Genomic DNA, 23,445 nt, shown 5'->3' with positions numbered 1-23,445 from the left:
CCGCGGGGGCTGAGCCAGACCCCCACTCCCGCCCGCTCAGCCCGGGATTGAGCCAGATTCCAGCGCCCGCCTCGGCCCCGCCCCATCAGACAGACCAGCGCGGGGCACTATGGGACTTGTAGTTCAGACAGCCATCCACACATGCTCCAGAAATGCTCTGAAGAACTACAAAACCCAGGGGCCTTCGAGAAGCCCGGGGCGGACTCGCGGGCTGTGGGTGTGCGAGCGCAGGGGACCTGGCGGTGCGGACGCCAGGCGCTAGGATGCGGGAGCGGACGCCGGAGCCTGAGAGCAGCTGGAGACTCGCGCGCTAGCGGGGCTGGCGAGGGGTGGCCGGGCGGCGACAGGCACGTTGCAGGCATGCACTGGGCACAGCCTTTGCAGTCCCCGATTGTGCAGCGCTTTGGCTCCGCAGTGGCGCGTGGAGGGTCCGATCGCCGGGGGATGGGCACACGGTCCCCGAGCCTGGCTGGCGATCGCTTGGCCGGGCTTGGGGGCAGGAGCCTGGGTGCCCGCCTTGGGCTGTGAGCGACGTGTTTTTTTCTTTTTTGTTTTGTGCCAAGGTTTCTCTGTGCGGGTGCGCGATGCAGCGAGCGGCAGCGTTGGTCCGGCGGGGCTGCTGCCCCGGGACCCTGGGCCCCTGGCGCCGATGTCGGAGCAGCGCGGCCGCCGAGGCCCCAGCTGTGCTCCAAGTGCGGCCCGAGCGGAGCCGGCGCGAGCGCATCCTGACGCTCGAGTCCATGAACCCGCAGGTGAAGGCGGTGGAGTATGCGGTGCGGGGACCCATCGTGCTCAAGGCGGGCGAGATCGAGCTGGAGCTGCAGAGGGTGAGCGCGGGCGCGGGGCTGGGGGGCGCAGAGCAGCTGTCCTCCGCCGGGGTCCGCGCGCCCTCCTTTCCTCCCCCGCGGCGGCTTCTGCTTTCGACCAGGCTTGACTGGAACAAAACAATGCCCTTCTCCCACCCCTTCACCCACCAGTGCCCCGCACTCGGCACAGCCAGGCCCTCGGGTGCGGGTCACTTGTTGAGCCGCGTCGTGCCTGGCGCTGCAAGTTGGGGGGCTGTCTTCCTGGCCTGGAATCCAGATCCTTGGGGGGCGGGGAGAGAGAGACAACCAGCAGCAGCGGAGAGGTCAGAAGTGCAGGGCCTGAATCAGTCCTTTGGAGAAAGGGCAATGGAGGGGCCGGATGGGGTGTGGGTGGTGGTGGGGGAAGGCGATGGCTAGGGAGGAGGAGAGGGCTTATGCCCAAGCCTGCTCTCTCCATGAACTCAGAGCAGGGGCCGGAGGGGGCCCTGCCTAGGTCCCCCGTCCAGGCCCCCTGTGGGACCTTGATCTGCAGCCACATGTTGTTCTCTGAGGACACAGCCGCCCCCCAGTGAGTTGTCGGGTAGTCGGAGATGGGCCTGCGGGCCTTGGTAGGGACTTGCTTCCTCTTGGTGGCCAGCTGGCCGGGATCTTGGCCTAGTTCATAGCGGAGTTCATAGCTGCGTGTCAAGTGACACACACCCAGGAGTGATTTTCTGCCCCGGAACAGCCAGGTGGCTGGCAGGGGTGTGAGGGTGCCCCTGTAGGACTTCAATCCTGGGTGGACTTCGTGAAGTGGCGTCTGGAGGGGCATGTCACAGGGTAAACGCGCCAGGGTTTGCAGGAAAAGAGTTTGAGAGTTGAACAAGATAGTTCTGACCCGGAATGGGGGTGGGGAGGTTCCTGGATCTTGCTCTCAGAGGCACCGGATCACTTACTGTCCCAAGGCAGGAGGCCGTGGCACTCGGTCCCCATTCCGACGGGGCCCTTGGGGGCTGGATGAGCTCGTGGCCTGCAGACACCTCGCTCGGGACACCCAGTTCTGCTGACTCAAAACCGTGAGCTGGACCAGCCAGCGTCAGCGACTCCCTCTGGCTCTCTGCAGGGCCAAGTTTGAAGCTGGCTCCTAGGCTGGCTGGGTCTGATTTCTGGCCCTCCCTGGCCCCGCAATGGGCCGGCCGGGCCGGGCGGGGCACGCAGGTTAAGGCTGCCCTGCCCCTGGCTGATACCTGGCAGGCTGGAGTGATAACAATCTCCCTGTCACACAAAGCAGAGGTTACCTTGTTCAAGGTTTATCTGCTTCCAGAGCTGGCTGGGGGTCAGGGGTTATCGCTGCATTTTGCTAAATATCAACCTGGGTGTTGGCTCCTTGAAGGAAGTGCCCGAGCACGAGGACTGGCAGGGACTCTGCCTTTGCCTCCCGATGGCTGGCTGCTCTGTTCTCTGGGCCTGAGCCCCTCCCCCAGTCCTTTAAGGGTCGGTGGGACTTCTCAGCAGACAGAGAAGATGTGAGAGCGGGGCTGTGAGCAAAGCCTGGAGGAGGTGGGGTGGTCTGGGCACTTGGGGAGCAGGTGGTGCTGTTTGGAGAGTTGCTGGGCAGAGGGAGACGAGACGGATGAGACGGGAAAGATGGATGAGACACGTGTGTGCTGGGCTCAGGCTTTCAAGGTGCGAAGTTTGGGTGTGAAGGTGCGGGACCAGGAAGGGTTTCCAGCGGGGTATGGCGCGATGGTTGCAGGTGAACACATTTCTTGGTCACTTGAGCCAGAAACACACTGATTTCTGGGACAGACGCCCCACACCCCACGCCCTACCGCTGCGTGAACTGAGCCGTTCTTTTTGTCCACCCACAGTTTCTAGTGCCCTCGCGCTCACCTCTTCTCTTTGTTGGGTCCCAGGCGCCTGGCTGTTGGTGCTGGCGAGAGAGCCCGGCCAGGCGAGCACCGCCCCCCCCCCCCCTCCCCCGTCAACCCCTCATTCCGGAGACAGTCTCTGCACTGTGCTGGCTTCAGCGGCGCCCTCAGAGAGCCCTGGATTCCCCGTCCTTTTTTTCTTTTGGCTTGGCCCAGCTTTGGCTTCTGCAGCTCTGTGTTGAACTGCAGTGATGAAAGCTGGACTTGTTATAAGTGGTCCCACTCGGTTCTAGACGGGACGGGCAGGGATGTGTAGGGAGGAGGGTGGCTTGGGGTGAGCCTCACGGCTTTGTCTACCCAGGCCTTTCCCCGCCTCTGTCTCCAGGTGCTCGGCAAACAGTGACGGCTTCTGGCTGGCCACGTGGCTTCAGTGTTTGGCTTTGGGGTGGCTCCCCTGGCGAGTCCCGTCCTTGTCCTTCGTGGAGAGCGCTCTGGAGGGCCGCGGGCGGGGGTGGGGTTGGGGTGCCATGCGTGTGAAAGGGAGCATTCTCCTCCTGCCCGTCTATGTGGGGCTGTTTTTCCTTCCTCCTGACGGGACCTCCGAGGGAAGGACCCGTCGGACCCATCAGCGTCTCGGGTCCGTGTTCACTGGGAGCGGCACTTTAAAAGAAGCTGCAGGGAGCGGAGTTTGAAGATCTGTCAGTCCCTTGCCTTCCTGTCCTTCCTGCTTTGTATTGGGCGTGGAGAGCGGGGGAGTTGTTTGTTAAGTCCATAGCTGGGGCAGAACATCCCTAGCTGGAGGGAAGCGGGTCACTGCTGTCAACATCAGGGTGTGAGCAGGTAACCTCGGAGGCCCCCAGGCTGTGCCTGTGGCAGCTGAGAGGGGAAGCTGGGGCCCTTGCACAGGTGGTGAAATTGACGGGTTACTTCCTTTCCGGTTAGCAACCCTTTCCAGTTAGCGGCTACTTTAAAAGAAAGAAATTTGGCCGTGGCCGGTTTGGCTCAGTGGATAGAACATTGGCCTGTGGACTGAAGGGTCCTGGGTTCAATTCCAGGCTCAATCCCCGGTCCCAGTTGGGGCACCTGTGGGAGGCAACTAATCGATGTGTCTCTCATATCAATGTTTCTCTCTCTTTCTCTCTCCCTCCCTCCCTCCCTCCCTTCCACCCTATCTAAAAGCCAGTGGAAAATGCCCTCAGGTGAGGATTAACAAAAAAGAAAGAAAAGAAAGAAATTTGTAGTGTAGGACTCACAGAAGGCCGTGACACCTCTTAACCTCCTCCCCACCGACACGGCACCGGCAGCCTGCTCCCCATCTCTGCTCAGGCCAAGGGGTGGGAAGGGAGCCCCATGGGTAGAACTCACCTGAGCCCACAGCGAGGCAGTGGGCAGGGTGGGTGCAGGTGGGTAACAGGGGCTCAAGGGGAAGGAATGCTACCTGCTGGCCTGGCAGGCCCCGGGGGCGAGGCTGAGGCCCGGTCGCCTTGGAGTGCCAGCCGGGCCTGGATGAGGCGTGTGGGCAGGAGTCAGCCCAGAACAGTGTCCTGTGTGGCGGCCCTTGGCTGGGCAGGCTGGCTCCCACCCCAGCTCATCCATCGTAGTCCCCGGACCGAGAAAGGAGGTGCTCAGTGTTCCCAGGCCCGTAATTGGCTGAGGCGTGCAGGGCAGGCCCAGCCCCGGTTCCAGGCGTTATTCTCCCCTGCACGGGCTGGCGGAGCGCCCACGGCTGTGCTGGTTCCCGGCCCAGAACGTGACTCCCTACGGGAGAATGGGCTGTGCCCCCGCCGTGGGGATCACCTGCGTTCAGGGGGCTGGACCTGGGGGGCTGGGCGATTCAGTGCTGACAGAGGGGCTGTGCCAAGAGCCCAGGCCTGCGCCCGGGGGTGTGTCAGGCCCGCCCCTTTGCACCGGGGCCTCGGCCACTCCTGTCCCCAGCCTTCTGGGCTCCCTGAGGCCACACGCCCACAGCCTGTCTCCGGGCGCCTCCTCTCACCCGTGGCCCAGTCCCGGAGCAGGGGGCAGCGCCCCGCCCCGCTGGCCTTCGGGACACTTTGCCTCCTCCTCCATGCCCCCAGGGCAGCTTTCCGGGTTGGCCAGCCCCGAGGATGAAGAGGCCTCTTTCCCCCCAGAAACATGGCTTTTGGAGACTTGTCAGGCCCTGCTTGCGAAGGTCATTTCTGGGGTGCCCTCCTCACGCCCCCCGAGGCCTCCTCCAGAAGCCCCTGGAGAATTTCTATGGGGGAGGGGCTGAGGGGTGGGAAGGGGGGTTGGGAACACTTGACCGTGAGCCCAAGTGTTTTTGCGTAAGGTGTATATTACTGATTAAAAAAGGGAAAGCTTTGCCCGGCCGGCGTGGCTCAGGGGTTGAGTGTGGACCTAGGAACCAGGAGGTCAGGGTTCGATTCCTGGTCAGGGCACAGGCCCGGGTTGCGGGCTCCATCCGCAGTGGGGGGCGTGCAGGAGGCAGCTGATCCATGATTCTCATCATGGAAGTTTCTATCTTCCTCTCCCTTCCCCTCTGAAATCAATAAAAAAAATAATAATATATTTTTTAAGGGTAAGTTCCCTCAAGTTGCTTTTGTTCACACGTTGTGAGAAAGGGGGGAAAGGCCAGTGTTAGCCTTTAGCAGGGGTGTTGAGGGTGCCTCAGGCCTCCCACCTGGTCACCCCTGGGCACTGCCACCGCCTTGCCCCACGGCCTTCTCCCTCCACCAGGGCCTGGTGACCTCGCTCCTGGCAGCTCTGTAAGATGATGACGTGGGAGATCTTCACCCTGCTTGTCTCAGGTGATCTTTGCAGCTGCCCTGGGAGGCCCTTGAACCTGTTGTTGCTTCTCACTCTTCCAGGCTGAGCCTGCAGTTCCAGGCAGCTGGGTGGCACGCCCCCCGCCCCCGCCGCCCGGTTCCAGATCCCCGCTGCCCTCCCTCCAGACCCCGTGTTCTTGTCACCCCCAGTGGTGTCCTCACTGGGGTCTCTGATTCCTTCGCGCTCGTTCTCTCTCTCTCTCTTTTTAAAATATATTTTTATTGATGTCAGAGAGGAAGGGAGAGGGGGAGAGAGAGAGATATATATCAATGATGAGAGAGAATCATGGATTGGCAGCCTCCTGCACGCTTCACCCTGGGAATCGAACCTCCAACCCCTGGTTCGCAGGTCGTTGCCCAACCCCTGAGCGGCCGGCGGGCTCCTCCGCTCTGGGATCTGTTTTCTGTGCTCTGGCCGTGGCCCTGATTTTGCTCCTCAGCTGGTCTTTTGTTCCTGATGTTTTTTTGTGTTTCTAATGTGAAAATCAGCCCACGTTCTTCATCCTGCAAAGCCAAGGTTGGAGGGAATGACCCTGAGTGCTCCCTGCTGACGGGCGTCTTCTGGGAGGGGTGGGAGGGGCGTCCGCAGTCCCGCTGGTTACTGGGGCTGTCCAGGCGGAGCTGGGGGCGGGAGCAGGGGCTGTGGGGGCCTCTCCCCGTGACCTTGGCCTCCCTCCACCACGTGTGTCCAGGACCCTCATTCAGATGCGGCTCTGAGGCCGCCCAGGTCTGTGGCCTGCAGCTGCCGCCTGGGGGCCCTGGAGGAACAGGATGGTCCTTGTGGCCTTTGGGGGAGGCGGGAGGAAGGCGGGAGGAAGGCGGGATGGGGGAGCTTGTGGGTAAGAAGAATGCTCGTGGGTCTGGCTGCAGGCCCCAGCGCTGTGTGTGCTTTTTTGTGGCCTTGGGGACGTGTCCACATCGTAAAGTGAGATTAATGCTAATTCTGCCTCATGGGCTGGATGACGGGTCAGTGGGACCCGGCGGGTCCCAGGCATGACACTGCCGGACACCAGGTGAGGCTGGCGTAGGACTGCTGGTTACTCTCCGTGGGACCCTCACTCGGCCTCAGGAATCCAGCGTCCGAGAGGCTCTCGAAACCAGCTGTCGCCTTCTGTCTGCTCAGGGCATCAAAAAGCCGTTCACCGAGGTCATCCGTGCCAACATCGGGGACGCCCAGGCCATGGGCCAGCAGCCGATCACCTTCCTCCGCCAGGTGAGCGGGCCCTCGGAGGCCGAGGCACGGGGAGGGCGGGAACGGGTTGGGAGGGCCGGCCGTCTCCTCTCACCTCTGCCTCCCTCCCTGCCTGGCCAGCCCCTCAGAACGAGGCGGGCACCAGAATCCCACGGGGGTGCCGTGAAGTAGCGGCCCCTCCAGCGCCCGCTGTCTCCCTCAGGCCGGCCTCTTGCAAAGTCGGCTGAAATTCCCGAGTCCATGGGGGGTGGGGTGGGGTTTCCCCAGTGGACCAGGTCCAGGGAGGCTCTGCCTCAGGGTGGGGTCCCGGTTGCTGAGTTTGGGGCTTGGCTGGTGAGGGCATTGAGGGGTAGCGAGGCTTCCCAGGTGAGTGCTGGCTCCAGGTGGCTTTGGCAAGCTCACCCCGCTCTGCCTGGGAGGGCTGCTGGCCTCGATGGCATGTTGGGCATGGAGGCCTGGCCCCTGGCCCCGCCCAGACAGAGCCTGGGTTTCCAGGAGGAAGGCTTAAGCGCCAGCCACAGAGATGCTGCGTGGGCCAGAGCGGTGGGATGGGTGGGACAGGGAGAAGCCATAGGGTCTCCCAGACAGGCCGGAGACCAGCTGGGGCTGGATTTTCCCACAAGGAATCGGGGCCCGTTTGGGAGCAAGGCATGCTCCTCGTGTGGCTCCTGGTCCAGGTGGGGCAGGCGGGGGGCTGGACACCCCGGTTCCCCTGCCCCTGCCCTGCTGTCTGGGTGGGGGGTGGGGGCCGCGGGCTCAGCCTGCAGGGAGCTCACACGAGGCTGCCCGTGCACATCAGCTGGGCCAGGACAGGGAAATGGATCAGACCAAGCTGGCTGGCTCCCCCGGGAGGTGGAGGCTGGGAGGTCGGGGTCCTGGTTGCCCTGGAAGCAGGGAGTTTGGAGGGTGGGCCCAGCAGAGGTCCCCACTGGGGAATGCCCCCTGGGGCTCCGGCAGCATAGGCTCCTGTTGCCTCAGCCTTTGGGGCTGGCTGGCGTGTCCAAACCCCGGCCCGCCAGGGCCCGTGGAGGCCCGGCCTCTCCCACCGGTGCTGGCCCCCCAGCCCCCTCCTCCCCGCAGGGCCCTGGGAGGGGTAGGCTGGGTCACGGCCCCCCCCCCCTCCCCGTGCAAAGGAAGAGAAGCCGGGCTCCAAGTCACCCAGCCCGTCAGAGCCGAGCAACCCCTCAGCGCACCTGACACGGCTCCTCAGCTGCCGCTGGGACCTGCCCCAGAGCTGGTTTACTGGCACTTTGGCGAACATGTCCCTCCTCCATCCTCTTAATTTGTGAGGTGAGGGTGGGTTTCTGTTCCAGAGACAGAAAGCTGAGCTGGTCTTCCGTTCTGGCCAGGAAAGGGGTGATAGTGAGGAGGGGGGTGACCCGGGGCAGGGATGGGGGCTCAGGCTGGGCGTCAGGAAGAGGTCTGTGCTGCCCGCCCAGCCCTGGCCTCCTGCCCAGGAAACCCCTGGTTCTTGTGGCCGGGGGTGCGTGAGCCGCTGGCCTGTATGGCAGCGTCGGGGCTGGGGGCTGGCTGGGCAGCAGCCTCCTGTCCCCGGCTCCTCCCCTGGCGGCCCAGGTCACAAGCGCCCCCTCCCCCGGAGCCCACGGGCCTCAGAGTTGTCCTGCCCGAGGTTGTTCGTGCCCCTCCTGGCGCTCTGGGGCGGGGGAGGGGGGGGCCGGGAGCCTAGCCCGCGCCTCTGTCTCCCAGGTGATGGCACTGTGCACCTACCCAAACCTGCTGGACAGCCCCAGCTTCCCGGAAGATGCCAAGAAGCGAGCCCGGCGGATCCTGCAGGCCTGCGGCGGGAACAGCCTGGGTGAGGCCGCCTGCCGTCCGGGAGGGCGGAGGGGAGTGAACGAGCCGATGGGTGTGCGCGGGAGTGAGCATGGCGGGTGGCTGGGTCCTCTTGTCCTCTGGCTGTGAGCCTCCGGCTGTGAGCCTCCTGTTTGCGGGCCGATGGGGTACATTGTGGTGGTTCAGGGTTCGGGATCTGGAGAAGGGCCGCGGGCAAATGACGAGACAAGAAATAATAATTTGGAAATTGGGAGCTAGGCGGAGAGTGCAATGCAAGGGGAGGACTTTGCTGGTGCCCAGGCCCTGCCAGCCTTTTATTCAATTTTGGAAGCACATCTAGCCCTTAGTCAGGCAGGCAATTCCGGTAGCAGACAGACTGTCTTAAAGGTCAGTAAATATTAGTAAAGATTTACTCTGAGGCTATTTGGTCAGGAAATTGCTTGAGCCACCATTGTCTCCACTAAACAATCGGTGCATCGCTCTGGCCCTTGGCTCACCAGCCCAGCTCATGTTTACACTTTTCTGACCATGAAGACAATGGGTGGCTTCCACCAGCACAGGTCCCCCACCCGCCTCGGCTGGATTTGGGGTTAGCCTTGGGAGCCCAGGTGGACACAGCCCTCCATCAGCCGGTTTAAATCAGGGCCTGGCTTCAGTCACAGGAGGCTCCATGCCCCCAGCTCTCCCAGCATGGCCTGGGGGCTGGCATGGCCTGGGGGTTGGCATGGCCTGGGGACTGGCAGTCCTGATTGCGATTGCCTATCACAGGCCTCAATTGCCTATCACAGGCCTCGGCCCCCTTTTGGCAGCTTCCATGGGTCTGACAGTCCCTGCCCCTTCATTGTTCCCAATACCTGGCCTAAGGGCCTCTCTGCTGGGAGCCCGGCCCAGCCCTGCCCAGCCCAGCCCAGCCCAGCCCAGCCCAGCCCAGCCCTGCCCAGCCCTGCCCAGCCCAGCCCTGCCCTGCCCTGCCCAGCCCTGCCCAGCCCTGCCCAGCCCTGCCCAGCCCAGCCCAGCCCTGCCCAGCCCAGCCTCCTCCCCAGAGCCAGGCCCCCGTGATGTGAAAATGACATTCTCTCTCCCTTCCCTGCGGAGACGGGACTCAGCCCTTTGGGCCTCTGCTTTCTGTTCCCATCTCCTGTTGGTTTTTCTGTTTATTTTGCCCTGTTCCTTGCCCAGCGCCTGCGCAGGGATCGGCTTCCCTCTGTAGACCCCAGCGGGGGCGGGGGGTGGGGTGGGGTGGAGGGAGACGACACAGTTGCTCTTAGAGCTTTTGTAGGCCGAGTGCCCGAATGTTCCGGAAAGTGGGGCCGGGATGCTCATGCTCGCCCCGCAGGGGCTCAGCTACCCTTGGCCTCTGTCATCTGCCCGCCCCTCCGCTCCCCCTGGGCTCTGTCCCTTAGGAAGAGCCCTGCGCTTCCCTTCCTGGCTGTCCTGAGAGGTGGCCCCTGGGGGTGTGGGCCGGGCCCAGCGGGGGCAGGTGCTCTGGCTGGGCCGTGGTCCCCGCCCGCCAGGACTCTCAGCCAGCACGGGAGCGGCCCAGGCTCACCGGCACAAAGTGAGGCCACAGAGGAATTAGAGGCAGGACAGAGGCTGGGGAGGCCGTGGCTCCAGGACAGACCCGGCAGGGACTAGATGTGAGCTCTGGGGGCTCCGTGTGGGTTGGAGCATGATGAGATCTAAAGGCAAAGGCAGGAGCTGGGGCGGCCAGCGGGCGAGGGCCTGGGAATTCCGGGGGGCGGGTGAGCCAGGGGCAGGAAGACAGCAACCTTCTGTCGCTTCACGCCCGGCATCGGAAACTGGCTTTGCCTGTGTCTGCACTGCTTGTAGATGGCGGCCCCAATTCTAACCCTAAACGGGTGGGATGAGGGGGGGTGCCCAGCAGCCCCCGGGATCTGGGCTTGGTTTTGGTCAGGACTGCGGACCCCTGAGTGGGCAGGCAGTGCATTGTGGGTGGCACATTGTCCAGCTCGGTGGACCACGGTAGGCACTGGTGATAAAACAGCAATCCCAGCCTGGCCGGGGTGGCTCCGTGGTTGAGCGTTGACCTATGAACCAGAGGTCACGGGTTTGATTCCCGGTCAGGGCACAGGCCCGGGTTGTAGGCTTGGTCCCCAGTGTGGGGCGTGCAGGAGGCAGCCATCAATGTTTCTCTCTCATCACGGATGCTTCTCCCTCTCCCTTCCTCTCTGAAATCAATACAAATATATTTTTTTTAAAAAGCCATCCCAGCTGTCATGACTGATACTGTCACAGGCTGCGTATAAGTCTCAGGGGGCAGGTGACCCAGGTATGGGTACCATCTCACTGGTTAGAAGCCGAGGATTCAGCGAATATTGGGTGGATGCGTGGGTGGCTGGGTGGCTGGGAGAACAGATGGTGGGTGGGTAGGTTAGTGGGTGGCTGGATGCATGAGAGGGTGGGTGGATGAGGCCCAGTTAGGTGGTTCAACAGCTCGCCATGATCCCAGAGCTTAGAGCAGTGGGAGTCGGGCCCCACTGAGCCCCCCCAAACCTCCCTCCTCTGTTAGTTGCGTGTTGGGATATGGCCGACTGGCCCTGGTCACTGTCGCTGGGTGTCTCACAGGCTCTTACAGCGCCAGCCAGGGCGTTAATTGCATCCGGGAGGACGTGGCTGCCTACATCACCCGGCGAGACGGTGGCGTGCCTGCGGACCCCGACAACATCTACCTGACCACCGGCGCGAGCGACGGCATTACTGTACGTGGGAGGGCTCGTGGTTGGCCCGTGCAGGGCAGCCTTGCATGTTAGGGGCAGTGCGTGAGCCTCCCGGCCGGGAGGCAGGCCTGGGAGGGAGTTGGCCCCCGCGGTCCCTGCTGTCTCCCCCACCCCGGGAGCTGCGGGCCTTACCTGGTTCCGTCTTCTGGAGCCCGAGGTGCTGCAGCCTCGGTTTCCCGCAGAGCGCACAGCAGCAGGTGCAGTGGGGGAGGCGCCCTAGGCCCTCGGGGAGCCCACGTTTCTGGCGACACGGCCCTTTCTCTGACTCGGCTCGCACCGTGTGCCTCCTCTGCCGGCACGGTGCTGGGAACATGAAAGCATTTGACCTTGCTCATTCCGACGGCAGACCCGTTTTACAGATGACAGTGAGGCTCAGGAAGTGAGGCAGCCCCCCACCCCCCGCACCCCGCCGGGTTGCACTGGAGGCTGGCCCGGGGCGGCTGGGGCGAGGCTGGGCTTGGGGCCTCTGGCTCATCTGCTGTCAGCGGCGGTGGCCCTGGACGAAGTGATTTGCCTCCGTTGCAGACGATCCTGAAGATCCTGGTTTCCGGGGGCGGCAAGTCGCGGACGGGGGTGCTGATCCCGATCCCCCAGTACCCCCTCTACTCGGCGGTCATCTCGGAGCTGGGCGCCGTGCAGGTGAACTACTACCTGGACGAGGAGAACTGCTGGGCCCTGAACGTGCAGGAGCTCCGGCGGGCCGTGCGGGAGGCCAAGGAGCACTGTGACCCCAAGGTGCTGTGCATCATCAACCCCGGGAACCCCACAGGTGTGGCTGCTCCTCCTTCCTCCCCGGGGCCGGGGGGGCGGGGGGGCGGGGGCTGGTGCACCCGCGTCTGGGCGCTGAAGAGTTAAGGAATGACGTGAAGTCTCCTTTGCTCCCCTTTCCCAATCTGCTTTCCCAACCCCGTTCCAGTTCCAGATTCGCAATATAAACGCAGACAATTTGCCGCAGGCGTGAGTCGGCGTGGCCTTCTCCTGGGCAGGGCTGTGCTATTGCTCAGGACAGTTTTTCTCCTGTTCTTGCATTTGCAATCTCCTCCTCGAGGTTCCCATTCACCCTGGGCCTCGGTCTGTTTTTCTGATAAAACGGGGGGGGGGGGGGGGGGGGGGGCGGGGGCGGGGGGAGGGTGTTTTGTGCTTCTTGGAGGAGCTATTGCCTGGAGGCCTGAACAGGAAATGCCACATAAAAACAAAAGCAGAAACTGTTTCCATAAGCTGAAAATCACTCCTAATTTTGCATATTTTTCTTAAAAAGCAAAAAGCACAGTCCCGCCCGTTTTGTCTCTCTGGGCTGCTGGCTTCGCAGGCCCTGGTGCATTAGGATGCCGCCCGGGTGCCGAGAGCGAGGGCTCCCTCTCCTGGGTGGAGAGGAGTTGGGTCAGGGCCGAGGACGCGCTGGAGGTCGCTGTGGAACCTGCCGCTTGGGGACATCAGCTGCACCGGGCTGCTGGCTGTCCTGGTGTGTGTGCACCGGCTCCGGGAGTGGGGATGAATGTTCTGGCCAGGCGGCCCGAGCAGCCCCTCCGTCCTGGCTGTACCTTAGAATCACAAAGGGAGCTTTTTAGAAATGCCAGGCCAGGCTGCACCCCAGAGTCTTGGGGGCATCAGTATTCTGAGCAGCCGACTCAAGGAAACCAGCCACGGGCCCCCACTCCAGACGCTCTGCTATGATTGGCTGGGCTGGGCTAATTTGCATTTCCCACAAGCTCCCAGCCAGGCTGCTGGTGCCTCCCTTGGAGCAGCAAGTCCTGCATCCCAGGAGTGCCTGCCTCCCTGTGGAGGTGAGAGGGCCGTGACTTCCAGGCCGGGTGTGGACAGCCACCCACCCGGCTGCCGGGGAAGAAATGACCGACCGTCTCCTAAGGGAGCGCATGCGTAGGTCTTACAGGAGTACGGTCAGGCCCCCGTGCTCGCTGGGCTCTGAGTGTGTGAAGCGCGGTCAGCTGCTGGGAGACGGGGCGTGGCAGCTAGAAACTCACCTGGAGCCCCAGGGGTGCTGCCCACCCGCCCCCCGAATCCAGAACCCTGGGCTTGCTTCAAGGCAGCCTGGTCGGCCTTGCTAGGCGGGGACACTGCTTGGTCCCTTAGCTGAGGAGCTGCTTCATCGCTCAGGCAGTTCACGGCCAGATACCAGCTGGTCACCACGCGTTCCGCTCTGCTTCTTCAGACATGTTCTTGCATAGACAAGAGTAGAGGTGTTTTTATTTGTGACAAAAGGGTAACTAATCGACGTACTGCTTTGCATCAGATACGTATGTACATACAAGTAATGTATGTGCATGTACACTGAGTGGCCAGATTATTATGATTTATATATATATATATATATGCATATATTATATATATATATATCCAGCCAGCCTGGCCAGAGGGAGGGGACATGGGCAGATGGCCGGCCTGCCTGCTGGTCAAACTCCTGGTTGAGGGGACAATTTGCATATTAGCCTTTTATTATATAGGTGTACACTGAGTGGCCAGTTATTATGCGTTCAGAGATCATCATAATCTGGCCACTTACTATGTATCTGTGTGTTGTACCCCATCAGGCACAGCACGGGGGAAGTGGTCCCTCGTGGTCACAGGGAGCAGGGGTGACGCCCGCGTCCCTGTGGGGGGTTCTTACCGGGGACACTAACCAGCACGGCCTGCATTCGGTTTGTTGGTTCCCAGGCCAAGTGCAGAGCAGGAAGTGCATCGAAGACGTGATCCACTTCGCGTGGGAGGAGAAGCTCTTCCTCCTGGCGGACGAGGTACGAGCAGCTGCCCCTCGGGGTGGGGGGTGGGGGAGGCGTGTCTTGCTCTTCTGGGGGCGCATCCAGGCCTGACCCAGCTTCTTGTGTGTTGGGTGGGGGCCTCCACCTCGGAGACTGTGACCTGAATCATCCCAAACTGGTTTAGACTCTCGGTTATAATCCCAGAACTCTAACCCCGTGGTCGGCAAACTTCGGCTCGCGAGCCGCATGCGGCTCTTTGGCCCCTTGAGTGTGGCTCTTCCACAAAATCCCATGGCCTGGGCGAGTCTATTTTGAGGAAGTGGCGTTAGAAGAAGTTTAAGTTTAAAAAATTTGGCTCTCCAAAGAAATTTCAATCGTTGTACTGTTGATATTTGGCTCTGTGGACTAATGAGCTTGCCGACCACTGCCCTAACCCAAACCACTTAAAAAGGAAAAAAGGCATTGGACGTACAGGTGTGGGGCGGATCCAGGGACTCAAAACGCCTCTCAAACTGGATTCTCTCCCGTTGTCCCTGCCTGTGGGTCCCGCACGCAGGCCCGCTAACGTCCTGCCTAGAAAGCCATTTCTTCCCTGCGGTTCCAGCACAGGCGACAGGACTGCACCCCCTGGGGCGGCGGGCACCCCCACTGCTGAACCGCTCCCTGTGGGCGGGGGTGGCAGGCTGCAAAGTGACCAGGCCCTGCCCCCCAAACCTGCAGAGCGAGAGCAGGGAAGGTGCTCCCCGTGGCAAATCGAGCGGGGAGAGTGGGTGCTGGGGGCCGTGCTGGTGGGTGCTGCAGCCACAAGGACAGGAGAGAACCGACAGGCGTGGGAGCTGCTCCTATCCATGGTCTGGGGGTGGACGCATGGTCTGGTGGGGGGCGGGTGGGGGGCGGGTGGTCTGGGGGGGGGGCTGGTGGTCTGGTGGGGGCGCGTGGTCTGGTGGGGGGTGGATGGTCTGGTGGGGGTCTGGTGGAGGGCGGATGGTCTAGTTGGGGGGCTGGTGGTCTGGTGGGGGCGCGTGGTCTGGTGGGGGGTGGATGGTCTGGTGGGGGTCTGGTGGAGGGCGGATGGTCTAGTTGGGGGGCTGGTGGTCTGGTGGGGGCGCGTGGTCTGGTGGGGGGTGGATGGTCTGGTGGGGGGGTGGATGGTCTGGGGGGGGACGGATGGTCTGGTGGGGGGCTGGTGGTCTAGTTGGGGGGCGGGTGGTCTGGTGGGGGGCGGATGGTCTGGGGGGGACGGATGGTCTGGTGGGGGGCGGGTGGTCTGGGGGGCGCACGTGGAGTGGACAGGGACAGACCGTCAGCAGGTCCAGCCGGGGCAGGTGTGGGGCGGGACAGGCCGGGAACTGCTCGCGTCACTGACCTTGGAAGGAAGGAACCTCGCGCTCCCGGGAGCCCCTGCCAGGCCGGGGGTCCTCCGTCTCGTCGCTGGTCACACGCGGTGGGAAGGAGGTCTGGAGATCGGGTGGGGTTCGTGTGGGAGGACTCGTCTGCGTCCGGCCAGGCCTCTCCTCCTTCTGGAAGGTTCCTGGGGCCCGTGCGGCTGGTCCCCGGAAGCAGCCCGAGCCGAGCCCCTGTCCCGCAGGTGTACCAGGACAACGTGTACTCCGCCGACTGCAGGTTCCACTCCTTCAAGAAGGTGCTCGCGGAGCTGGGCCCCGAGTACTCCAGCAACGTGGAGCTCGCCTCCTTCCACTCCACCTCCAAGGGCTACATGGGCGAGTACGTGCCCCCCACCCCGCCCCCCACTGCCCGCCCCCCGTCAGGCCCCCCCGACAGCGAGGGCCTCCCTCACCGTGGCCTCTGCCGCTCTGAGACGCCAGACAGGCCGCACGTCCCCCGGAGCCTGGTCGGGGGACAGCCTGGTGCGGGTGTGTCCGCAGCCGGGCCCGGCCTGAGGCAGGGAAGGAAGCCTTGCTGGGAGGCCGGCCCGTGTGCTCGCGTGGGGAGCCCGGTCCAGGGGTCAGGCGGGAAGCCGTCTGCCAGGGATTCTGAGAGCGTTTGGCGGCGTGTCGTCACGCCCTGCTCTGAGGTTGAGGGTGCGGGTGCAGCGAGGAAGGGGGCCCGGTTCCTGCCTCGGTGCCTGCATTTGGTCATTAGTCTGCATTTGTCAGTCAGTCCCCAGGCGGGGGTGGGGGAAGGGCCCCAGAAGATGCCCTGATGGGGCAGGTCTCGTTCTGAAAGGTTGTGTTTTTTTTAAACTCGCACATCTCAGCTTGTCCGCATAGGATTCGACCCTGTGTGAGTCTTGGCTCCGCTCGGCGCTAAGTCACAGAACCTGCTCCCCGTCAGCACGAGCCCAGGGGGAGCCCGGGGGGAGCTGGCTGCTGGAGGTCGTCTGGGGGGTGTGAGCTGCCTCCCTCCCTCCCTCCCTCCCTCCCTCCCTCCCTGGCTCTCAGCGCTGCGCTCCCGTGGCTGACACTGTTTCAGGCAGCAAAACACCCAGCGGACATGCTCAGGCCGATGCCCCGGCAATGACCTTTCCCCTGTGCAGGGGGTGCCAGGCCTGATTCGGGCCCCTCTGGAACGAGGCTAGCGTATGAATTGGGGTTCAGGCTCAGCTGCTGTAACAAAGAGGTCCCAAAATACAGCAGCTCAACCAAGATAAAGCGTGTGTCTGTGACATAACAGTCCCAAGGCGGGGGACGTCCAGGGCAGGCTGCGGGGGGTGGGGGGGGGGCCGGCCCTGCCCTCCTGGCATGTGGGTCCCTCTCTGGCTCTGAGGCTGCTGCCCCAGCGCCCCCACCTCGGGGAGAAAGAGGAGAGGGAGCGTGCTTGTTCCTCGTAAGCAGACATGCGTGTGCACATGTCCCTTTCCGTCACGCTCCCCGGGTAGGAGCTCAGCAGGCCCTCCCCTCTGTGTCGAGCGTGGGGACGGCCCCAGAAGCTTCCGGCTGGCAGACGGCACTCAGTGCGTCTCCTGCCCCTCCTCCCTGCAGGTGCGGCTACCGGGGAGGCTACATGGAGGTGATCAACCTGCACCCCGAGATCAAAGGCCAGCTGGTGAAGCTGCTCTCAGTCCGCCTGTGCCCGCCCGTGTCGGGGCAGGCCGCCATGGACATCGTGGTGAACCCGCCGAGGCCCGGGGAGGAGTCGTTCGAGCAGTTCATCAGGGTGAGTCCCAGGGCCCGGGGCCCGTCGCCACCCCGCCCCAGCCAGGGCCCCGGGGCCCAGGGCATGTTCTCGGAGGCACGCGTGGCTCCTCCGGGCGCGGGAGCACCGCAGGAGGCGAAGTCTGAGGGTGCGGCGGGGCGAGTGTTAGGGTGGATGTGGCCACCTCTTTCCTCTCCCTTCCCTGTGGGCCCCCACGGATGGGCACCCAGAGAGAAGGACCATGGACCTGCCTCTGGCCTTAGCAGACATCCTCAGCTCTTAAAGCGGTCCATCCAGACCCTTTTTAAAAATACATATTTTCATTGATTTCAGAGAGGAAGGGAGAGGGAGAGAGAGACAGAAACAGCACAGAAACATCAGTGATGAGAGAGAATCATTGATCGGCTGCCTCCTGCACGCCCCGCACTGGGGATTGAGCCCACATCCCAGGCATGTGCCTGACCGGGAATCGAACCACTGAGCCACGCCGGCCAGGCCATTCAGACCCTTTCGATAGCAAGTGACAACACCCGGCAGGACTCACTCGCGCAGGCTCGCCCTCACGTCCGCCCGGTCCTGGCGTGGAAGGGCCGTTTCCGGTGGCGGCAGCCTCGCGGTGACATCGGGTGCTGACTCGCTCTGTCCCGTCAGGAGAAGGAGTCCGTGCTGAGCAATCTGGCCGAGAAAGCGAAGCTGACGGAAGACCTGTTCAACCAAGTCCCGGGAATCCGCTGCAACCCCCTGCAGGGGGCCATGTACGCCTTCCCCCGGATCTTCCTCCCCCCCAGAGCCGTGGAGGCAGCTCAGGTGGGCACCGGGCGGGGGCTCTCTCTGGCTCCCGGGATTGCGGGGCTGGGGCTGCTTCTCGCCCGGGCTCTGCGCTCCGTGGGCCCTTGGGGTGAAGGCGATCCCCCGAGGCCCAGCCCCCACTTACTGTGCTGGCTGGCGGCGTGCTGATCTGGGCCCTGTGGGCGCTGGGGCCTGAGGCAGGGCCCAGGGGATGCGGTGACCGGGCTCGAGGAGCAGGAGAGCCCTCTCTCGTCCCCTCTCCCCGGCCATCTGCCCCAGAGCTTCCCTCCGCGAACTTGGGGTTCAGGAAGGCTGGAGGGTCCGAGACCCGCTTTAACAGTTTCTCAGGCGGTGCCACGGACCCTACGTTGAGGATCAATTATTTCCACCCTCACACTTCCCCAGGCCCTTGCTCCCTGCGCCAGCCACGCAGCACCCAGCGTCTGGCCGGTCCTTGGAGAGGGTGGGGGCGGGCCTGGCCACGGGAAGGAACCTCTGATTCTACTGTTTGCTGGAGTTGTCGGTGGCGTGCTTGTGCAAAGCCGTGTGAACCGAGGCCGCCTGTCCCTGCAGGCCCACAACATGGCCCCCGACATGTTCTACTGCATGAAGCTCCTGGAGGAGACGGGCATCTGCGTGGTGCCCGGCAGCGGCTTCGGGCAGCGGGAAGGCACCTACCACTTCAGGTACCACCTGGCTTGTCTTGGGAACCTGGGCTCCGGCTGCCCAGCAGGGTCTGGCTGCGGGGACTGAGACGCGTGCAGCCCGGCCTCCCTGGGCTACCCCCCTGCACCCCCACTGTCCTGCAGAGCCCCCTGAGCCCCATGCCCCCTCGGTCGCTCCCGGACCTTCCCACCCTCGCTGCCTCCATCCATCACCTGCCACCTGGGAAGCTCCCGCTGGTGTGCTGACTTTAGTCCGTTCACCCCACGACGGCCGCATCTGGCATTGGGGCTCAGCAGTGCCGTCCGCTGTCCCACAGGCCTGCGGATGTCCCCCATTCAAACACAAAGTTCCCAACGTGCCCCCACGTGATGGGCCCTCGAGCTGAGCGAGCTGGAGCCCCTCCCCTCCCCAGGGTTCCCCAGAGGCCAGACCCATCCGGGACGGCGTCTGCTCCGCGCAGGGCCCTCAGATGCCCCTGGGCAGATGCTAAATAAGAGCCGTCATGAGCTCAGGTAGCACCTGGGCCCAGTCTCCACCCCGTGGACACACGCGATGGCTGGCCATTCCCCTTCATGCTGGGCTCACCTGGGCAGCCAGGGCTCACCCAGAGAGCTGCCTGCCTTCAGGGCCGAGGACGTGGGAGTTCTCGCTGGACGAGACCGCGGGGGGAGATGGAGAGGCCCCTCCAGCGGGAGCCTGTGTCTGTGTCTGTAGGAAATGGGAGTCCGCTCTGGGAGGTCTGGGCGCCGCCCGTGGCCGCAGACCACCTGCCGTGGTGGCCGGGCTGCTGGGCCTAATGCTGCCCTGGCTGTGGCTTTGTTTGCATGTGTCACTCGGGTAAACAAGGTGTGCGCCCGGCCGGCGGGGCTCCGTGGCTGTGGGTTGACTGATGGACCAGGAGGTCAGGGTTCGATTCCCGGTCAGGGCATGTGCCTGGGTTGCGGGCTCGATCCCCAGGGTGGGGTGTGCAGGAGGCAGCCAGTCCATGATTCTCTCTCATCATGGATGCTTCTCTATGAAATCTATAAAAATAGCTTGAAAAGTAAAAACAGTACATGAATGGGGGGGTAGTGGTTCGACAGGTGCCGGGTGCCATGCCAGCTGCTGTCGGTCGGGGCTGGAGCCGTGGCTGTGGCCAGGGCAGCTGGCCCGCTCCTCCTCGTGCCTCCGTGCCCCCGACAGCAGGTGGGGGGCCCCGAGCGGCAGGGTTCGCGCCTCTGCCCTCTGCCCTCTGCGGGCGGCCGGGCTGACGCTGCTCTTTCCCCAGGATGACCATCCTGCCGCCCGTGGAGAAGCTGAAGACGGTGCTGCAGAGGGTGAAGGACTTCCACATCCAGTTCCTCGGGGAGTTCGCCTGAGGCCCCGGGCCCGCCTCCCCCCCACTGAGCCCCTCCCAGCGACCTGCCTCAGGCCCGCCAGGGCCACCGTCGCTTTCCTCGCCATCCTGCCCCAGGAGCCTCCTTTGTGCCTTGACGTGGGGAGCACGTCTCTCCCAGCCGATGTGAATGGGGATGTCCCAGAAACCCTGTTTTTCTTCTTGTTTTTTGATGCAACCAAAGTCGAGGGGACGTGGCCCGCCTGTGGGGGGCGCTGTCTGGACCTGCCTCTGCTGCTCCTGGGGCTCGTCGGGGTGAGAAGCACACGCGGGCTGGGTCAGAGGCTGCTCTGAGGAACAAGAGGCTGGAAATGCAGGGCTTCACCCGGAGAGGACTGGACATGCCCGACCGCCACACGATCTGTGAAATAAAACCTTTGGTGCAGAACCCAGCCTCCCAGCTCGGGGCCCGGAGTCCACTGCAGGCTCAGGGGGCGCCCCCTTCTGGCCGGAGGCAGACAGCGCATCTCGGTGCATGCAGAGCATGGGTCTCAGGGGATGCCAGACCCTGGTGGTAGATACTGTTTTCTTTGTGTCCTGCAGGGGACGAGGGGGTGTGAGCCAGGTGACCAGGCTACCAGGCAGCAAGGACTCCGTGCACCCACAAAGCTTTGGGGGTGACGGGTTGGCTGGGACCTGGGCCAGTCGTGTGTGGGGCGTCTGCCTGGTGGCGAGGGGATCCATCCTGCTTTTCCCCAACAATGGTTCTCGCCCAGGGCTGGGTTGAGCCTTGACACACATCGCCCTCTGCTGGCGAGAGCAGGAACAGTGCGACACTGACAGGGTCCTAAAGCCCGAGGGGCCTCCCCGAGGACTGGACAGTCACCCCGTCTCCACAGTGTCAGCTGAGTCCTTGCAAACTGCGTTTGGCCCATGAACTGGCCAACGCGCCTGGCAGCCCAGCTTCTGTGGCGCACGTGCCGTCGATCGGAAGTGCTTAAACGTGTTTCACTTCGCGCGGTGTTTGCCTCCACACCTGCTGCTGGCTGCCCTCCCAGACCCAGGGCTCCCGCAGCATCTGCACCTGCCCAGGCCGGGGCGGGCATCCCCCTTCACCCCCTTCACCGCAGCTTCCCCGGCTTAGCACACCTGGCCGCGGCCCACCCACCCTCCAGAGAGTGGGAGCAGGCGTGCCCCCCGCCTCCCCAGCGGGCAGTTAGGGAGCCCAAGGCCAGCACAGGGGTCTGGGGACCCAGCAAGTCCCAAACTAGAAAGGAAGGAGCTGGATTGAGAAGCAGTGAGCGTGGAAAGCAGCCTCCCGGGCTCCAGTTTCCGGGCAGGAGATGCGCCGGCGAACTCCCCACAGCCCCCTCGCCGGCGTCACGGTCCCCAAGAAAAAGGCAGCCACAGCCTCGAGGAGCGCTGTCTGGGACGTGGTGCTGGGCTCTGGCGTGGTCCGTCAGCGGGATGCGCCGCCGCGGGGAGCGGCTGCCGGGATGGTTGCAAAGCAGAGGCGAGTCTATTTTTTATATTTTTGTAACAACTGCTTTTTTCATGGGCGGAGGGTGGGCTGGTATTTGTAGTCTTAACAAGTCCAGTAGTTTTTTATAAATATCTCTTCGGATGCTAAATAACCTAAAGTCCTTGCAATGTTTACATGGTGTTTACAACGTTGCCGCCGCACACACTGGGTTTGCCTTTACAGCGGTGACTGCAGACCCAGCGACGAGCGCGTGTGGGAGCGCTGGTCACACGAGATCCCCTCTCCTACAGCTTCCATTCCGGGGTCTTGTTTGGGCACCACTGGAGGGAGACCTTGGCCACTTGGGGCCACTCTGTAAATCACACCCGTGAGGGTTTCTGTCCATTTAGACCCGCCAGTGGGGGGCCTGGGGGCCGGCTGCGCGACCCCAGGCATGGATGTGCGGGCCGGGCGGCAGGCAGGCCTGTCTGCCCCGGTTCCAGTCGGGATTCTCACAGGCAGCTCCCGAGAAGGCACTGAGGATGAGCTCTGCTGGGAATTTCAAAATAAAACACTTTGTGTCAAAAACGGTCCCCGGGCCTCACTGTCCTTGTTTAGATTTCACACTCCAGCGCACACCCTCGCTCTGCAACGTATTTGTAGCACCGTGAGCGTTTCCCCCAGATGCCGTGGCCATGGGCGTATAGAGGTTCCTTCTGTTATTTGACTTTTGCGTATATTTTTGTCATAAAAACATTTAATATATTTTATTGATTTTTTTTTACAGAGGGGAAGGGAGAGGGATAGAAACATTGATGAGAGAGAAACATCGATCAGCTGCCTCCTGCACACCTACTGGGGATGTGCCCGCAACCAAGGCACACGCCCTTCACCCAAATCAAACCTGGGTCCTTTCAGTCCGCAGGCTGACGCTCTATCCACTGAGCCAAACCGGTAGGGCTCGTCCTAAAAACATTTAAACAACCGTAAGCCTCGAACGCAGAGGACATCATTATTTTCGACTCCGCGTGCCCGCTCGCTCTCAGCACCGCGAGGGAGGCATGTGTCTTAAAAGCAGCAGCACACGGATGCATGCTCTATGTAACATGCCATAAAGCACTTCACAACATTGTTCTTTAACAGCTACATACCGGGCATCGGAGGGATACGATGAGATGTATGGGGGGTGTCCGGGTAACGTCCCCTTCCTCACAGTCACCGTCCCTCTCTCCACGAACATCCTTGTGTTGATCTTGTGCACAGCCATCCTATCCCTACGAGAAAGGAAGTTTCCAGATTGAAAAAAATGTTCAAGCACCAATGGGATCCCCAGCAGCAGTAATTTATTCATTTATTTTGATTTTGTTTCCTCTATTGATTTTAGAGAGAGGAAGGGAGAGGGAGAGAAACATTGACTTACCGATCCCCTTATTTACACACTCGATTGTCTGCCCTGACCGGGGATTGAACCTGCAACCTTGGTGTATTGGTTTGATGCTGTAACCTAGTGGTTGGCAAACGGTGGCTCGTGAGCCACATGCGGCTCTTTGGCCCCTTGAGTGTGGCTCTTCCACAAAATACCATGGCTTGGGCGAGTCTATTTTGAAGAAGTAGCGTTAGAAGAAGTTTAAAAAATTTGGCTCTCAAAAGAAATTTCAATCGTTGTACTGTTGATATTTGGCTCTGTTGACTAATGAGTTTGCCGACCACTGGTCTAACCAACTGAGCTACCTGGCCAGGGCGTGGCAGGGTTTCATTGAAAAGCAAACACATGCCATCTAGCTCAGCAGCCGGGCCCATCTGCACTGTGGTAGTTCAGCTTTGTCATGAGACCTGGACACACAGCTCCTAAGCGATGCCTGGCACCCATGCCTCTTGCTAAGACAGGCAGTGTGGGCTAACTAGGCATGCACGGATGCCAATTATGTGAGTCCAGACTGCGCTGCGGTGGGTGGGGGAGGGTGGATGTGCACACGGGTGCTGTTGGGAGAACCTACTTCCGTCGGCCTTACTGGCTGTGTTACTGGCTGGGCAGGTTTCCGCGGTCAAGCCATGCTTCCTGGTACGCTCTCGCTTTGCATGCAGCCTGGTGGTTATTTTGGCCGTGACTCCATCCCTGGGCGCAGGGAAGGAAAGGGAGATACTGAACAACTGACTTGCCCCAGAGGTGGCCTCAGGCCTGCTGCTGCCCCGCATTTGTCAGGAAGGGGGCTCTC

General features: G+C 62.5%; 1 protein-coding gene across 2 annotated transcripts; it reads left to right on the top strand.

Annotated features, from left to right (window-relative positions):
* The first annotated feature begins 256 nt into the window (after nucleotides 1–256).
* On the top strand, nucleotides 257–21,815 carry GPT2 (glutamic--pyruvic transaminase 2). Of its 2 annotated transcripts, XM_008152351.3 has the most exons (12): nucleotides 257–347; nucleotides 564–827; nucleotides 6,584–6,673; nucleotides 8,360–8,468; nucleotides 11,033–11,166; nucleotides 11,710–11,953; nucleotides 13,858–13,937; nucleotides 15,490–15,626; nucleotides 16,844–17,018; nucleotides 17,649–17,804; nucleotides 18,360–18,472; nucleotides 19,720–21,815. In XM_008152351.3, the coding sequence occupies exons 2-12, from the start codon at nucleotides 585–587 to the stop codon at nucleotides 19,808–19,810; spliced, it is 1,572 nt and encodes a 523-aa protein (XP_008150573.2). In that variant the 5' UTR covers nucleotides 257–347; nucleotides 564–584; the 3' UTR covers nucleotides 19,811–21,815. The 2 variants fall into 2 exon arrangements, with proteins under 2 accessions (XP_008150573.2, XP_054566466.1); XM_054710491.1 differs by lacking the exons at nucleotides 257–347; nucleotides 564–827 and adding an exon at nucleotides 2,429–2,471.
* Nucleotides 21,816–23,445: the final 1,630 nt, after the last annotated feature.

The sequence above is a fragment of the Eptesicus fuscus genome, chromosome 21 (genome assembly GCF_027574615.1).
Source record: "Eptesicus fuscus isolate TK198812 chromosome 21, DD_ASM_mEF_20220401, whole genome shotgun sequence".
In the NCBI taxonomy this organism is placed as follows: Eukaryota; Metazoa; Chordata; class Mammalia; order Chiroptera; family Vespertilionidae; genus Eptesicus; species Eptesicus fuscus.
This window is presented reverse-complemented; position numbering and strand designations above follow the sequence as displayed.

Excerpts from the sequence above, each read along its gene's own strand:
- GPT2 (XM_008152351.3), top strand. The coding sequence starts at position 585 with ATGCAGCGAGCGGCAGCGTTGGTCCGGCGGGGCTGCTGCCCCGGGACC. Across the intron at positions 11,954-13,857 it reads CAACCCCGGGAACCCCACAG|GCCAAGTGCAGAGCAGGAAG; the intron begins GTGTGGCTGCTC and ends GTTGGTTCCCAG. Across the intron at positions 13,938-15,489 it reads TCTTCCTCCTGGCGGACGAG|GTGTACCAGGACAACGTGTA; the intron begins GTACGAGCAGCT and ends CCTGTCCCGCAG.